Source organism: Hippichthys cyanospilos, chromosome 6 (assembly GCF_059441005.1).
Source record: "Hippichthys cyanospilos isolate Australia breed blue-spotted pipefish chromosome 6, RoL_Hcya_1.0, whole genome shotgun sequence".
NCBI classification, from domain to species: domain Eukaryota; kingdom Metazoa; phylum Chordata; class Actinopteri; order Syngnathiformes; family Syngnathidae; genus Hippichthys; species Hippichthys cyanospilos.
The window spans coordinates 23,925,701-23,942,848 of NC_142374.1; the positions used below are offsets into that span (position 1 = coordinate 23,925,701).

General features: G+C 41.5%; 2 protein-coding genes and 1 non-coding gene across 3 annotated transcripts; 1 reads left to right on the forward strand and 2 right to left on the reverse strand.

Annotated features, from left to right (window-relative positions):
- Nucleotides 1–960: 960 nt before the first annotated feature.
- On the reverse strand, nt 961–1,034 carry trnan-guu (transfer RNA asparagine (anticodon GUU)). Its single transcript has one exon. It is a non-coding gene; the product is annotated as a tRNA-Asn (tRNA).
- Nucleotides 1,035–2,307: 1,273 nt separating this feature from the next.
- Nucleotides 2,308–9,808, reverse strand: tes (testis derived transcript (3 LIM domains)). Its single transcript, XM_088416201.1, has 8 exons — nt 9,588–9,808; nt 7,985–8,070; nt 6,734–6,806; nt 5,708–6,139; nt 4,446–4,877; nt 4,150–4,365; nt 3,328–3,486; nt 2,308–2,627 (listed from the first exon to the last, which is right to left on the reverse strand). The coding sequence occupies exons 1-8, from the start codon at nt 9,612–9,614 to the stop codon at nt 2,436–2,438; spliced, it is 1,617 nt and encodes a 538-aa protein (XP_088272327.1). The 5' UTR covers nt 9,615–9,808; the 3' UTR covers nt 2,308–2,435.
- A 2,366-nt stretch (nt 9,809–12,174) lies between these two features.
- Nucleotides 12,175–16,540, forward strand: cpa5 (carboxypeptidase A5). Its single transcript, XM_088417660.1, has 11 exons — nt 12,175–12,337; nt 12,997–13,078; nt 13,156–13,290; nt 14,057–14,161; nt 14,241–14,342; nt 14,441–14,542; nt 14,615–14,725; nt 14,811–14,901; nt 15,827–16,026; nt 16,094–16,178; nt 16,289–16,540. The coding sequence occupies exons 1-11, from the start codon at nt 12,198–12,200 to the stop codon at nt 16,474–16,476; spliced, it is 1,341 nt and encodes a 446-aa protein (XP_088273786.1). The 5' UTR covers nt 12,175–12,197; the 3' UTR covers nt 16,477–16,540.
- The last annotated feature ends 608 nt before the right edge of the window (nt 16,541–17,148 follow it).

The following is a 17,148-nucleotide window of genomic DNA, read 5'->3' on the forward strand; positions in this document are numbered from 1 at the left end:
TAACTAACTAACTAACTAACTAACAAACACAATTTCGGACTGACCCATAAACGAATTAGATGACTGACTAATTACCTAATTGGTCCAAAGTTACGAAACAAAATAAATGCTGACTAACAGCTAACAGTGACTAGCTGGCTGACTGACTGACTAATGAACATACCAGATCGTGAAAAGAAGTCAAGAAAGCTCATGTCTACAAGGGTTGGCTTTGTCTCGTCACGGTGCAAAAACCCAAAGATATTCTCAATTGATCCTTCTTTTTCCGCACACTTAGCTTACAAATTTGTTAAGTGGACGATGGCACCTCGCCACCCGCCGCTCACCCTATCGCCGATGATAAAATCCACATTTCCATGGCCTGCCCCGCCCTCGCATGGAGGTGACACACACACAAACACACGCACTCACACACACACACACACACAAACACACACGCACGCTATATTACCCTTGCGCTGTGTTGCTGTGGAAAAGTGTCATCAGTAAGAAAGGGGTTAACGCCTACGGCCTTTCATGCTTGGCGGAGGTAATGAGTCAGGCCAACAGCTGCATTGTATTTCCACAACACAATGGAAGCACTCATCAGACTCCAGCTGCCGGGAGGAACGAGCGTTTTGGACGGACACAAGGTGCGCGCAAACGCCTGCTTTGATTGGTGGGACTTGTGGAATTCTGCTGCACCCTTTTTCCCACTTTCCATGTTGGCCGGCGCCGCAGACAATGGCAGGAAGGGGAAATTTCATGGGAAGCGTGTGTGTGTATGTGTGTGTGTGCGTGTGCTTACAGTACAAACAACTTGGCCTTAAAACGTCATTCATGTTTTTGCATGTGTAGCCTTGTTCGTTTGCTAGATTTCTTCTTTTTTTTTTGGGGGGGGGGGGGGTGTTCTGCACCCAAAGAGCAATAAATGGAATTTTATTTTTTTTATATTATTTATAGACGATTCTAAAAGACTTACGTCCCTGGGTGGGCTCGAACCACCAACCTTTCGGTTAACAGCCGAACGCGCTAACCGATTGCGCCACAGAGACGACATGCTCGCCGGAACGCAAATATATATTAAATCTGTGTGACATTTTCAACAGCACAAAGGCCGTTGCTGTGGCAACGTCAGTTACAAGTAAGTTGATCATTACACATTAACAGCCAAGCAAAATCAACAAAAGCAAAAAAAAAAAAACGATCACGCACAGGATCTCCGTCGACCAATCAGATCACAGCGATCGACGTGTTTAATCCACATTTCGAAAGGTGCTTTTGATCACAATGTCAGTCGGTTCACATTTGTTCCACAGGTGCGCCTTGCATCACTCTGAACATGATCAAACTTTCCAAAAGATTATTTACGAGTTCGGCATTTGGACTGGAAGAATAAACGAGGATCTTGTTTTTGATTTTTAGAGGTGACCGCCGAGTGATTTACATCATGCAAACTCTCGCCACAAATTTTCGTCATGGAGAGCAGATCCATGCAAAACCGAAACACCTGCAGCCTGTTAGTCTATGACACTTGCAGATAAACTCAGATATTAGCGAAACGTCACACTTTGTGTTTTGATTCATTTACCGAACCCCTTTTAAAACAATATTTTGATTTTAAAAATCAACGAAGTGGCAGATTGCGTGTAAATAAAATGAGCGGAGCTGCTACGTGGCTGCTTGTCAATCCCATTTTGACCACGCCCACAGACCCACTTGTGCTTTGATCCCACGCTGCTTCTTCCGCACACTGGCGTCCCCTGCAGGTCAATAAGAGCAAATGCAGGCTTGAATGAATGGGGGCCATCGAAGACAATGGAGTTCCTCGCGAGATGACGCTTCCTGGAATTGTCGATAGTTTCCATTTCGAGGAGAGGAAAAAAAAACATGAGCTAAACGGCAACCCTTTTCCGTCACGCCATACATACCGCACATCATTTACAATACAACCTTTAGATACAATTTCATGTTGAAAAATACTCATAATAACCATTCCCATCAAAATTAATGCTTTCATGTGAAACTGGTTTGCTTCTTGAGACTTTTTTGTGGGTATCCTCTTTATAGACATGCCTAGGAAATTTCAAAGTTTTACAAATTAATCACTATATTGTAATACAAATCAGCAAAAACGTGCTTCATGTTCCAATTCATTTGTTCTTAATTTGAAAAGAAAGCATGTCCTGTTGCAATATAAAGCAAATGTAGGGTTTGCTGAAATGTGCAGAAAGTCTGTGAAAAATGTCACAAACCCCCTGAAGTGCCTTTATGTACCCCCATTTGTGAAAAGGAGTTTGAAAACGAACCCCAAAACAACCGCAAATATTTAGTCATCATCTCATATTTTAATGAACATTTTCAGTAGTTACAATGCGGATACCTGAATATAAAAAAAAAGTGCAGACTTAAAGGCACTGGTACAAATTGCTCGGCCGCCATCTTGAATTGAGCATCTAGGCGGGGGCGTTCTTCTTGCATTCCACGGAGCAGAAGAGCCGCCCCTGCGCCGCCATGAACCGCTGGCCCATCAGAACTTTGGCGCAGCCCGAGCACTTGAAGCAATTTGGCGAGGCGTGCCAGTGGTGCTCGCCGTACGACACGCGCTGAGCCTCGGGCTCCACCGCCTCGCCGCATCCCGAGCATTTCTGCGGATGTCAAAGACAACGGCTTTTACTCCTCAAAAATACATTTTGTTGTCAGTGTAAAATTATGCACACATTGCTCGGTTTGAGCTTTGTTTCTGGCGCCCCCTCTGCCCAATGTTGATATCACATTTTGTAGTGAGGAAGGACAGCGCGACTTGAGTTGAGAGTAGTGTTGGTGACACGTTTTTTTTCTGTGTCTCTGTGAAATATGGCCCACGAGTGTCTATAAATTGTACTTTCTTTGTAAGAGTGTAGCGCACCTAAAAGCCTTAATTTTTTTTTAAAAGCTGATGGTGCGCCTTATAATCAGGTGCGCCTTATATATGGATCAATATTGAGATTGGGATTGGTAAATGCGGAATGAAGTGATAAAGTAAGCTTGACCTGTTTCTTTTGTGTGTTTGCAGTTGAACAAGGTTGCTCATATTGACATTGAGTTATGCTATTGAGAGTTTTGAGTTATTATTTGAGTTATTGTTTTTACTTTGAGTATTACTATATTGTGATTGAAAAAGTTTTCAAATATGTCATTAATTGAGGGTGCTCCTTATAATCCGGGGCGCCTTATAGTGCGGAAAATAGGGTATATTTATTTATATATTTTCAAAATAGAACTGAGAAGCACAACGCTATAGTGTGTTTCACCGCTACTCCGTTTAGGCACGGGTGTGTTCCACGTCGAGCAGGCGCCGCCACTTACCACAGCGTGGTTGTTCATGTAGCAGGGCGTGCAGACGGGCTTGTCCCGCTCCATCACGTAGGTCTCACCGGCCAGGACCAGGTCGCAGTCGAAACAGCAGAAATGTTTCAGGTGCCAGTTTTGGCCCTCGGCCTGCGTGTACTCGTTACAGAAGATCAGCTGGGGGGGGGACAAAACCGCTACGTTAGCATTTACTCCTCCCTGGGGTTTAGACCGCAGAGGAAATGTGGACGCGGTCTCCTCTGCCTAATTTTTCTCCACCTTTTTTTAGACCCTAATTCAAGCTCATTAAAAAAAACACAAAGGGTTAAAAAGGAGCAACATTTAACACTGTGTATGAATAAAAACTAAACAGTTGAAAGCGGGAGTTATTTTGAGCTAGGAATTCTCAATACCACTTTTTACAGAATGATACCACTTTTCCAGAACCATACCAGTACGCGTATTCAAGTCGAGGAGTCACCGATACCAAGTACAGACACCACAAAGTACTTTCGATAAACAATACCCCACATAAAACAACTATAGCATAAGAACTACATATTCCAAAATCGATTCTTTCAAATTTAAAGAAGTTAATGGCAGTGAAGGTAGTATCGACTTCTGGCGTGACTACCGATACTGACACTCGGTATCGATAGTTGTCCTTTGGTATACTGAACGATGAAAATGATATGGGATGAGGACGTTTTTAGCTGAAAATTCGGCGTGTTGAAAATCTTTTCCAAGTTGAAACGATTGGAATTTTAATGGGGATTTTGCCCGTTTTTGTGCGAACTTCATTCGAGGTAAAAATGTTGCGCCGGGCTGAACGGAGCCGACCTCGTCGCAGCCGGCGCATCTGGGTTTCTCGCTGTCGCCGTAGTGTCGCCCGCAGTAGAGCTTCCCGCGCTTCCAGAAGTAGATCATGTCCACCAGCAGCTCGCGGCAGGTGCAGCAGACGAAGCAGGCCGGGTGCCACAGCTTGTCGTAGCCGGCCCGTTCGGCGTACACGGCCGGGTCGCCCAAGCGCATGGGCTCCTCGCACCGCTGGCACGACTGCGTGGAGGGAGAGCACGGAAATGTTGACAATGGTGCGCGGTAAGAATAAACGAGAACGAAAAAGTCAAAGTTCTTACGAAGCTCTTCTGGGGGGCTCCCGGGGCGGCCATGGCTCCAGCGGTAGCGGCGGTACCCACGGCGCCACCGGCAGATATGGACCCCGTCCCTTCAGCTCCGGCGGCCCCCTTGCCACCCCCCGCTCCCGGCCCACCCGCTTTGGCCCCTCCGGCACCCGAGCCCTGACCCTGACCCGCCGCCGCCGCCGCCGCCTGCACCAGAACCATCTCCTCGGGCAGCCTGACGTCGCCCACGCCCAGCGCCTCGTCCTTGTACTTGCGCACGAACTGCTGCATCTGCTTGACTTCGGCCGGGCTCAGCTCGTGGCACTTGGACGGGTCCTGATCGTGCTCGGGCAGCTGGCGGGCCATCTGCTGCCGGCGGTAGGCGGCGCCTTCCGTCCCCGCCACCGGGCGCTTCTCGGGCGGGAGCAGCTCGATGTAGCGCACTGCCTGCACGCGACGGAAGCGTCAAAAGATTTTTTTTTTTTTTTTGAAACGGGCCAATCGTTGAAGAGGAACGAAAAAATACTTGGGAGACAGATATGACCCCAGACCAAACAGTTTTGGGTTTAAGGCAACAAAATCAAGGTGAAGCAAGTAAAACTATGTCAAATGTCCATTCAATTGTTAACTCCAAATGTTCTCATCCACCCCATAACCGCCTAACCAGTGTAAAGCATTTTTGGATTTAAAAAACGATTTCAATGAAAGCGCTGTGTCAGCCGCTTCTGATTTAATAGCATTTGGATTGTTATCTCAAGCATATTTTATCCATCAACTGCAGAAGACAAAGTGAAAGAAATGAGCTGGTTTATTTCTTGGTTCGTCTGCTAAACAATTGCGTTACAAATGTGCGTCGCTATGGAAGTTAACAAAATAAAAGCATGAAATGTTTTGCAAAGGAGCCACTATATCACAATTTAGCAATATGCTACTTTATCTTTTAATTAATTTTCTCTTAATGTGGTTTTTGGGTGTCTGTTAAGTTTCTCTTCTAACTGAACTTTGGCGTCCTCTAGTGTTACTGGCTATTACAGCAAAAATGAAAAAAATGAGTTTTTCAAGTTTAAGTACTTAAAAAACCAATCATACTTGATGAAAAATAAAAACAGTTAAGATAAATTGTGTAATTTCGTATGCATGTGATGCGTTTTCACAAAAGCAGGCTTATATCATAGACGTCCATATTCTGAGCTACATCATTTTAAAGTGAATTAAGTGTAGAATCGGAATATATCAATTTGAATTTTCAGTGACATAAACCTGATGTTGTAACTTACCACATATTTGTTGGCCACAGGGGGCGCCCACTCATACGTGACAGACTTGAGAGGCGTGTCTTTGCCGACCGGCACCGCGTTGGCGGTAGCGGAACTGACGGAAACGCTCGCCGCGTTCGCCTTGACGGGGGCGACGCCGGGCGGGCGGGCCTGGACTCCGCCGGGCGCCGTTACTCCCGAGGCTGCCTGGACGCCGCCGGACGCCGCGACGGGGGGTGGGGCGGAGCCCGCGGCGGTCGACGCGGGGTGAGGGACGGCCGTTGTGGTCGAGGCGGGGTGAAGGACGCTGGCGGAGGCGGGTAACACGGTGTGGGCGGTGGCGGGACCGGCTAGCGTGATGGTGACGGCGTTGCCGCGATACACGGGGACGCCGTCCGTCTTCAGCTTGGCGATAAGCCCGGTGTACTTGGTGTCCTCAAAGAGCTTTCCCACCTGCAAGGACATTCGGGACAATAAGACAATAAAATAACACATACACAAAAATAAATAAATAAACATAAATCCAACTTTTTTATTGAAAAAATACCCAAACATAAGACAAAAACATTTACAAAAATTGAGGATGGGCGAGTTCGATACTAAAAGCCGATACTAGTAAACGAGAAATTGCACATTAAAAGAATAAAAAACTGACAAAAGATGTTTTTATTATTTTGTATAAAAAGTATAAATTAACTCTTTTTTTTGACGTGAAAAAAAAACAAGTAAAACAATGTAAATAAAGTGTAAGACTTGCATAGCGTAATTTTTTTTTAAACTGAAAAAAATATGCAATTTAATAAATACGTTTTTGAAAATGTGGGGGGTTAGATTAAATCTGTTTTGAAAAAATTAGGACAACTTGAAAAACAAATTGATTCAAATAAATCCAGAAAAAAATGGGAAAAACAACAGAAGTGGATTATGTGGTAAATAAAAATGACTAAACATATTTAATCAATATTTGTATTATTTGAAAAAAAAATGCAACAAATAATCAAACCAATGAAATGTAGAAATGAATAAATAAATCAAGGGAAGTCTGACCTTTTTATTCTCCTCCGAGTTCATCTGCACATTATGCTCGCTGAGGCCGCACTTGCAGTTCCGACAGATTTTTCTGCAACACACGATTTAGGAATATGGGACATTTTGGCAAGCACAATAATTTATGGGCACCATTCCACGTGCATGTGTTACTAATTGCAGCGGAAAAGAGAAGAAGAAAGCGGATGACGACATCGTTCTCGGCGTGTCAAAGGGCAAAACGGAGAGCCTCTGTTTTGTGACATCACTCAAGTGTTGCTAATTAAGTCCAAGGCCGCATGCTGGGATTGTGCCGGGATCCGGTCGTGAGTCATCGTTGTGCGAGTCAATGCGTTGCGCTCATCAAAGCGGGTCTTGGCGCTCACTGCCTTGGACCGCTTGCTCCTGCTAAACGTCGCATGTCTTGGCATTTTTTTCTCCCCTCTGGTTTATATTTTTCGCACAGATAGTTTGCATCTTAGTGAGTTAGTGAGCTCGAGCCAGAGGTAGGCTAAAGGTAAGGGTTAGCTAGTTAAAGGTAAGGGTTAGCTAGTTAAGACTTGGAGCCGGGCCAAAGCAACGATGGACAACTTTTCTTTCTAAGGGTCTACGTTCTTTGGATTTATTGTTAAGCGTAAATTATACAGGTCTGTTCAGTGTTAAAGCGTTAAGTTATAAATAATGGGTTTGTTGGTTAATAAATAACTAACTAGTTAGTTAGTTAGTTAGTTAGTTAGTTAGTTAGTTAGTTAGTGTATGGGTTAGATGAGAGCAAGGAAGATGGTTAGTTAGCTAACAATAACTGGGGCATATTATGGAAAAAAAGTTAGTTAGTTAGTTAGTTAGTTAGTTAGTTAGTTAGTTAGTTAGTTAGTTAGTTAGTTAGTTAGTTAGTGTATGGGTTAGATGACAGCAAGGAAGATGGTTAGTTGGCTAACAATAAATGCTGGGGCATATTACGGAAAAAAAAGTTAGTTTTAATAAAACAGTTAGTTAGTTAGTTAGTTAGTTAGTTAGTTAGTTAGTTAGTTAGTTAGTTAGTTAGTTGCTAAAGATTTTTTTAAGGGTTAGTTCGTATGTCTTTCAGGGTTAGTCAGTAACCAATTTCTAAAACCTCGCGTGAATAAAAGTTGCACATTTAAGGATCAGTGTGTCTGTTCAGCGTGAGTAACTAAGGTGTGTATGGAAATATCAGCAGCGTCCACAAATAAAAATGTGGGGATAGTTGATGATTAACAAAGGATAAACAAGGAGTACTGGTGGAGGTCTCACCTCCAAAAATGAAGCTCAAAGCCTTCACACTTGTCTTTACACTTTAAGCAGGCGGCGCCCGCACCAAACTCGTGTCCCAACGTCATCTGAAACACAAACATCATAAAATTAAGACGATACTTGACTAGGCACTTTGTGCAACATTCTTTGGTGACCTACGGTCACTGAGTCAGTGGCTTGACATGTTTGGTAAATAATGCTGATTTCAGATATCTCTTAATGTGTCACTTCCTTTTCTTCTAACACTTGCATTAGTTCAAGGAAATGCTGTAGGTTTACTTAATGTGGCCAGTGCTTATGTCAGTTAAATGTTTATTTTATATTAAAAAATATTTTACCTGCCATTCCGATGCAAACAAACACCATGTAGAAAAGTGTTAGTACTATTACTTTACTGGCGTTTATGAACTGTTTTTACACTTGTGTGATGGATTAGATGAACCTAACATTTATGACTTGAGAATTTTTAAGTTTCCTTTCTTTTGTAACGTTGAAACTTCCAAAAATAAAATCAGGCACACCCCCAAAGAACATCTCCACTTTGGGCTCGGAGACATTTATTGTGGGTGCAGATGGTTTCGTGAAACATCTGTTTGATGACACCAAGGAGACAGCGGTGAGGATGAGCAGTCAACATTTGAGAGTGTTTATCTCCGGCGGGGATTAAAATCGGGACGCCTTAGCCAGCCTGTCTGGGTCATCTGGCTGCTCAACAAAAACATCAGCTCATGCATCAGTGAGCACGCTAACAAAGAAATGGAACGAGCGGCTAACACACGTCCTCATTTTTTCATTACGAACACCTGAATTGATTTTAAAATACAAATACCGTATTTACTCTCCTGCATATACTGTATGTTGGATGTGTGCCTTTAAGAGGCGGGGCCTAGTGAGTGCCGTGAGCTGAAGTCTAGTCGGCTGGTTAATTTACGGGTGAGCGTCGAGGTACACAGGTTCAATTTTGTTTATCCTGTTCAATAGATGGCGGAAAAGTTCATCAGAGGATGTGGCTCTCCTTGCCCGCGATTAAGGGCATCAGGATCTTCATTCCTCTTTTTTTCTCATTGACAGCCAAGCAGCATTATCTGACTTTTCCTCATTTCATCATGAATAAACCTTTTCAGCCATTTGTTTAGTGAAAACACTCAAGTGGAGATGCTGTAGGCCACAACTCACACATAGGTGGCTCTGACGTCATTAACAAGACCACGCCTCAAAAAATTCAATAGTATTTGGACATCGTAATACCAGATTCTCTTTATAGTCAGTTTTTTTTTTTTTTTTTTACTGTTGTTTTATATTTGTATGAAACAGTGTCATCTACACCCCAAAAAAATGTTTAAAAGTGAAAATTCACGTTTTCATTATTGTTCCCTTTCATTTTGTTCAATGTAAGAGCTACTTTGAAGCTAATTCACTCTGACAAACGGAACGACGAATTATGTCATACATTTGCAATGAGGTTATGCCTAAATTGACAAAAAATGGTTAAAAGTGTTTAAAAAAATACATGTCAAGAATTTTGATGCTTTTTTCTTTGACGGCCAATCACGACCACCTGCATTGTGTCCTCTTCGCGCACCTTAGCAGGGCGTTGACTCACCTTCTTCACTTCCTTCTCGATCTCCATGTTCGCTTCTTTCAAGTCCGGAAACACGCCAACAGAACCAGGTGGACACCGCCGGGAAAGGTGTCAGAAGTTGACCGCTGAAGAGACAGGACGAGGGGGACCGGAGACGACAAACTGGCCGGTCTGGACCCCACTTTCGGTTCTGGAAGGCAGCCCGCTGCGCAAGTGTCGAGTTGTCAAAAGTAATTTCTGGTGGTGACGAACAAAATAAGAGCTCAAGGTATACGTTTATGACGAGTGATCGTGGGTTTTATTCTTTTAAGGTTACATAACATGTGAAGTTATTTTAAAATACTCTAAATGAATAAACAATTTACAGTTACACGTTTGAAATCATTTTTGACATCATAACAACTTTTCTTTTTCTTTTGTTTTGAAATTAACCATGACGTTCACCATTAATTCCCCTTGCTAACTTTACAAGTCTTTCACACTGCAGGTTCCCGTTCACTTTCACGTCTCTCCCCGAGGGCGTGGACAGATATTCCGTCAGAAAATATAAAGTTGGACCGCTTACTTAACTTTTTACCGTCAACTCCATCAAGCACATGACTTTCTCTTGTTCCGCTACTCTAATTTGTCCCGCTCGCAACAACGACATCACTTTTGTTACAGAAATGAGGCATACAAACAACGGGACGATGAAACCAGCCAATCGGCGGTCAGAGAAGGCGGGGCTTCATACAAACAAAAGATTGTGGCAAAATACTGTTCATATATATATATATATATATATATATATATATATATATATATATATATATATATATATATATATATATATATATATATATATAACAGCATTTTTATGTATTTATCTTGCTAAATACAAACATTTCTAACAGCATATTGCTGCTAAAGCAATCGTCAGGAAAAAATGTGGTTTCCTGTCAGAACTTGTTCATGTTGCCACACTCTTGAGACAACTGTCAAACCTTGTCTTTATTGCGCCGACATTTGTATAAAGGCCAATTTATTTCTATTCTTTAAAGTGATTCATTTTATTCCAACCACTTTTTTGTCTTGCATCTTCAACCACATTTTTCATCCAATTCACTTCCTTCAAATTTCAGCATATTCAGTAAATTCATGCCATCCGCACTACCATTTTTTTTTTTATTCTTTTCGAAGATGTTCACATTTCAGTCACACTCGAAACATATTACAACATTCAAAACCTTCACGCGTACAATAAATTTCAATTTCGATGGGATTCATGCATTTTTTCAGGCCCCTCCAAAAATAGCCACTTTTTTGGCTTCATATATCTATATACGTATATCTATGAAGATAGATAGATAGATAGATAGATAGATAGATAGATAGATAGATAGATACTGTATATATATATTGAATATTCTGTACATACTGTATAATACATATACTGTACACATGTAGATTATATGTATGAGTCTATGAGTTCAACTATTTAAAAAAAAGGAAGTACTGTGCAAGAACGCTTGTTTCACTGCCATAAAAAGAAAGAGAAGAGGAGAACACTTCTTCATCATAAGTGAGCAGGTACGTGCTGGCATCAGTCTGTTTGTGCGTGCGTGTGTGACTGTAGCAGCTGTTGTTTTGGCCTGCATGGCTTTACTTTGCTATCGCTTGCTTTACATAAGGCAAAGCTGCAGCTTGTGAGCGCTTAAAAAGTTTTTTTTTTTTTTTCTAAGTAAAACTAATGTTGCTGATAGTCACAAGAATGTTCAATATTTGCAAATTCTATGTAAGGAAATAATGTGATGTCACAAGTGTTAATCCGCATCACTATGTTTAATTGTAATATTTATTGACGTTTTTAATTAGCTATAGTATAAGGTCACAAAAGAGGAAGATGTCTTCTTCCTGTTGTCTTGTGGGGGAACCACCTTCTCATTGGTTAACTTGATTAAAAAAAAAACAAAAAACTGAACGCTATTCTTCCTGGATGTTTTTTTTTTTTTCAAATGAACAAAATGCTGCTAAAGTGTTGTAGACATTCTGTGAATGTGTGTGTGTTTGTGTGCCAGGCACCAGCGAGCCCGTGACCCTTGTGAGGACACGCAGTTCTGAAAATAAATGGCAAAAAGATTTTTTTTTTCCAAGATGGCGCCCGCCGAGGCAGACGTCTATTTCATTTTTGAAAATCAGGCTTACATCCCCGAAATTGAAAATTTGTCATATATTCCAATCTACACTTAATTCCCTTTAAAATGATGTACACATGCAGGTAACTTGACATAGTTGGAGCAAATGGAATGTTGCCAAGTTCAAATCCTTATTTTTGATCATATAATATAATATAATATAATATAATATAATATAATATAATATAATATAATATAATATAATATAATATAATATAATATAATATAATATAATATAATATAATATAATATAATATAATAGGGTTAATAGGGTGTCGAGAATTGGTATTTTTCGTCAATAACTCAAAACTAATCTCCGCGACATAAGCCTGCTTTTGTGAAACAGCATCCATATATCAAAAAGTTGGTCTTTTTCTCTTGAGTGTTTGCAGATTAAGATTTGTCAGCGTTTTGTGGGAATCGCAGCAGCTGCCGACACACCTCCCTGCCCTTGAGCATGGCGGGCATGATCCGGGTCCATAAAGGTGCAAACGGGGGGTCCCGGGTGGGACTCTTGAGTTCTGACACCATGAAGGTCTTGTTCGTGTTGGCCGCGCTGCTCCTTGCCGCCCTGGGCGAAAAGGAGACCTTTGAAGGGTGAGTTGATGCCCATTTGTTGTCCATGAGATTTCAACAGCGGTTCTGCAGGTGTCACGAATCTAATTTAATGCTGCAGAATAATATCGCGCTATAGTTTTCGAATCAAGAGCAAATTGATTGGAACGTGAAGCAAATCCGCGCTAAATTGTTACAATTGACGTATTTTCAAAATATTGAAAGGCTATATATGTAAAAATTCACATTGATGTGCATTGTCAATAGCAATGTATTGTGCGTGAATTGCTCTTGTCTTCAAATAACGTCAAATTCTTGTGTGTAGTGTGTTGAGTTCAATGACATTATGTTTTTTTTTTGTTGCAATGTATTCAAAGTTGGCATTGTGCTGAAAATTTGCATAAACCATCGCGTGCTATGTTCAAATGCATCCGGTTCTTGCTACGCTTGTTGAAAATGTGTAGAACGTGTGTTGCATCAAATTCTCAGCATACTGTACAGTAGTTGCAATGAGCATGTTACGTTCAAAGACATTAAGGTTCTGTGTATGCTTGTAAAATGCTGAATGTGCTGTGTTGTGTTCAAAGACATCCAGTTGTTCTCGGGAAATTGGCATAAAAAAGTGTCTGGTTAAACATTGTGCGTTGCGTTTAAGAGCATCCGATTTAAAACCGATGTTAAAACCTGCGTTGTGTTCAAAGGCATCAGGTCTTTCGCATAGTGGCAAAGGATGAAGCGCAGCTGTCTCTCCTGAAGCAAATGGAGGACATGGAGGAGTACGGGGTGAGATAGCGACCGACGCAATAATAAAGCTTTGAAGTTTTCAATGGATATTGTATGGCAAATATCGGATGTTTCAGCTGGACTTCTGGATGGAGGCGAGGGACGTGGACACGCGCGTGGATGTCAGAGTCCCCCCCAAAAGTCTGGAGGCCGTCAAGCTATTCCTGGAGAGCAACAGCATTGAGTACTCCGTCATGATTGAAGACGTGCAGGTCAGAAGGCCCTTTTCCTTTGCTACGTTGCTTGGTTAGTTAGTTTGTGAGTTAGGCACTGGTTTACGTTCTTTGTCGTCTGCTCTTCGGCGAGTTAGCTGTTTTGTTCAATCCCATAAAACGGCCAGTTAGTTAGTTAGTTAGTTAGTTAGTTAGTTAGTTAGTTAGTTAGTTAGTCAGTCAGCCTGTCAGTCAGTCAGTCAGTCAGTCAGTCGGTCACATTTTGTTTATTCTTTTATCCAGCTGTGGAGAATTTAGTATTTCATGCATTCATTTACAAGTGCTTGTTAGTTAGTTAGTTAGTTAGTTAGTTAGTTAGTTAGTTAGTTAGTTAGTTAGTTGGTTGGTTGGTTGGTCGCATGGGACTAATGTATTAGTTAGTTAGTTAGTTAGTTGGTTGGTTGGTTGGTTGCATGGGACTAATGTATTAGTTAGTTAGTTAGTTAGTTAGTTAGTTTTGCATTGATTATTTTTATCATTGATTGATTTTCTTTTATAGCTAGTTAATGTCACCATGGTTTTTTTTTGTATTCTTCTTATTTGCCAGTCAGTTTTATTTGGTTATTTGGTTAATATGTTGTATCTACGCTCGTCAATGTTTTGGTCAAGAACTGATTTGCTTGTTCTCTGTCTGTAAAGTTAGCTAGTTGTTTGATATTAAGTTGCTATTCCTTGTGTGCGATAGTGAATTTGTGTGTTCATTGAATTTTTCCTTTGCCCTTTGATTGTTTGGTTGGCATATAGCTTAGTTAGTCATGTCTTCCAGGCGATCTTGGATGAGGAGCAGGAAGAGATGGACGCCTCCACCCGTAACGGCGTTCCCAGAAACACCAATAGCTTCGACTACTCCAGATACCACACCCTCAACGAGGTTTTACCCATGAGCGTCTTTCGCGTGTTACTGACCGATTGCTGATCGTCGTCTTCAATCCGTTGACTTGGTTTTTTAGCTGTATAATTTCCAAGACATGCTGGTGGCTGAAAATCCCAAACTGGTCCGCAAGCTGGTGATTGGTCAAAGCTACCAGAAGCGTCCACTCAACGTGCTCAAGGTAGCAAAGCTAGTTTGTTAATTAGTTAGCCTGATTTTTATACATGGTTTTTGGCTAGCGACATTAGCTCTAGTTAGGTAGTTATGTTTGCTTTGTAGTTCAGCACAGGTGGAAGCAACCGTCCCGCCATCTGGATCGACACGGGAATCCACTCCCGTGAATGGGTCACTCAGGCTAGCAGCGCCTGGTTCGCCAAAAAGGTGAAACCTTGGTGCTACTTATGTGATTGGGCTTAACGCTACATTCCCGACGTCACGATGTGTCATTTTCAGATCGTCTCCGACTACGGCCGCGATCCGGCCCTCACCGCGATCCTCAACAAGATGGACATCTTCCTGGAGATGGTCGTCAACCCTGACGGCTACTACTACACGCACACTAGCGTAAGCTAGCACTTTGATGCTAAAACTGTCGTAATATGACCAGCTACACTATTGATTCACTAGGCTATGGATTTGATTTTTCCAGAACCGTATGTGGCGAAAGACCAGGAAGCCAAATCCAGGTACTTCCTGTGTGGGAGTGGATCCCAACAGGAACTGGGATGCTGGTTTTGGAGGTAATGTCACACAGTAACTGGGAAAAAAGAAATTTGTTACCGTGACAGTTGATTGACTTTGTTGAGTTGAGTGTTCTTGGTTAGTTGGTTGTCCTCCATGTCGTCAACCTTTATGAACATTAGTTGTTTGCACCTATAGAAGATCAAGAAAACTAATTTTGCTAAGTTGCTTAGCGGTTTGGTTAGCGGTTTGGTTAGGTATTTAGTCAAGAATTAGTTTCGATTCTTTATTCCCTCTATCCACCCCTCTGGTGACCTTGTTTTCTTCAACCTGTAAAAGCCAAATAGTTAGTTAGTTAGTTAGTTAGTTAGTTAGTTAGTTAGTTAGTTAGTTAGTTAGTTAGTTAGTTAGTTAGTTAGTTAGTTAGTTAGTTAGGACATATTGCACTACTATGTCCCTCTGTCTCTCAGTTAGTCCCGATAACCTCACCTTAATTTGTTAGTTAGTTAGTTAGTTAGTTAGTTAGTTAGTTAGTTTGGACATATTGCACTAATACGTCCCTCTGTCTCTCAGTTAGTCCCGATAACCTCACCTTAATTTGTTAGTTAGTTAGTTAGTTAGTTAGTTAGTTAGTTAGTTAGTTAGTTAGTTAGTTAGTTAGTTAGTTAGTTAGTTAGTTGGTTAGTTAGTTAGTTAGTTGGGACATACTGTATTGCCCTATTACGTCCCTCTGTCCCTCAGTTAGTCCCGATAACCTCACCTTAATTTGTTAGTTGTTCCTATTTTGTTAGTTATGTGGTTTGTCTCATTATTTCTTTGTATCCTTGTTAGTCGTTTGTATTTTATCATTATTTTGATCATTAAATGATAAAATAGCTTGTTAGTTGAAGAGTCCCTCAGTTAGTTCGTCCCGATAACTTCACCTTCCTTTTCCACCGCAGACAAGTTATTGTAAGTAAGGATTTCCATTTGTCGTCTTTCAAGGCGCCGGCGCGAGCGGAAATCCTTGCTCGGAGACGTACCGCGGCCCGCGAGCGCACTCCGAGTCGGAGGTCAAGTCCATCGTGGACTTCGTCAAGTCTCACGGCAACATCAAGTCCTTCGTGTCCATCCACTCGTACTCGCAGATGTTGCTCTACCCCTACGGGTACACCAGAACGCCCGTCAAGGACCAATCCGAGCTGGTAGGCCGTCGACGCGAATGTTTTATGACGATGGGACTTTTTTTATTGACTCTTTGTGCTTGTGCAGCACCTTGTGGCCAGGAAGGCCATCGGCGACCTGGCCTCACTTTACGGCACTCGCTACCGATACGGAAGCATCATCAACGTCATCTGTGAGTTCTTTTGGACCTGTGCGATTCCATCCGGCAACAAGATTTTAGCGGTGAAGACCCAAGTTGTATGAGGCCCGTATTGAGCTTTTTCACACCGTTTTGCGCTGCAGACCAGGCCAGCGGCGGAACCATCGACTGGACCTACAATCAGGGGATCAAGTACTCGTACACGTTCGAGCTGCGCGACACGGGACGCTACGGCTTCGTGCTGCCCGCCGGCCAGATCGTCCCCACTGCCAAGGAGACGTGGCTGGCACTCATGGCCATCATGGAACACGCCTCCCAGAACCTCTACTGAGACGGACAGCGCCCTCTACAGAAAGATTGTTCATGACAATAAAGCAACCCTCAAGGAAAAAAAACGTGCTTTTCTTCGTTTTCCTAGAATAAAGTAAATTTCATACAAAACAAAACAAAACAAAAACATGAATTCACTTAATTCACTTAATATATTTACTGATGTAAAGAAAAACATAAAAATAACAATTGCAATTTAAATAATGCAAAGAAAATGAAATATAATTCTGTGGTCAAACTAAACAAAATTAATACAAGTTATTGAATATATTGACTAAAATTTTTTTTTAGAAAATTCCGTACGAATCAATCCACAAAAATGCTCAGTTTCAAACAAAAACACCACAATTTTATATTTTCTGTGGTTTTGATAATGAACACACCAATGTCAGGTGTGATCTATCATAGCTAATTACGACTTTTCGGACTAAAATATGAAATTTGCCAAAATTTGAAAATAAAAAACACACCAATGTCAGGCGCGATATCATAGCTAATTACAACTTACAAAATTTGAAAATAAAAAAAAATATCATTAAAAAAATACAAATAAATCCCTTTTGGTTTGTTCAAAAATCATATTGTACTGAAAATGTCTTCCGAAAGTTATATTAAATTCTTGATTTATTGAAAATGTTTGAGGAAATAAGCAGACAATGTGACATTGAACACC

Bases quoted from the DNA above. Each gene is read 5' to 3' on its own strand.
- cpa5 (XM_088417660.1), top strand. From the start codon at position 12,198: ATGGCGGGCATGATCCGGGTCCATAAAGGTGCAAACGGGGGGTCCCGG. The intron at 14,343-14,440 runs GTAGCAAAGCTA...TTTGCTTTGTAG, and splicing joins GTCCACTCAACGTGCTCAAG to TTCAGCACAGGTGGAAGCAA. The intron at 14,726-14,810 runs GTAAGCTAGCAC...TGATTTTTCCAG, and splicing joins ACTACTACACGCACACTAGC to AACCGTATGTGGCGAAAGAC.
- tes (XM_088416201.1), bottom strand. From the start codon at position 9,614: ATGGAGATCGAGAAGGAAGTGAAGAAG. The intron at 6,807-7,984 runs GTGAGACCTCCA...CGTGTGTTGCAG, and splicing joins TTTGAGCTTCATTTTTGGAG to AAAAATCTGTCGGAACTGCA. The intron at 2,628-3,327 runs GTAAGTGGCGGC...TGACATCCGCAG, and splicing joins ACATGAACAACCACGCTGTG to AAATGCTCGGGATGCGGCGA.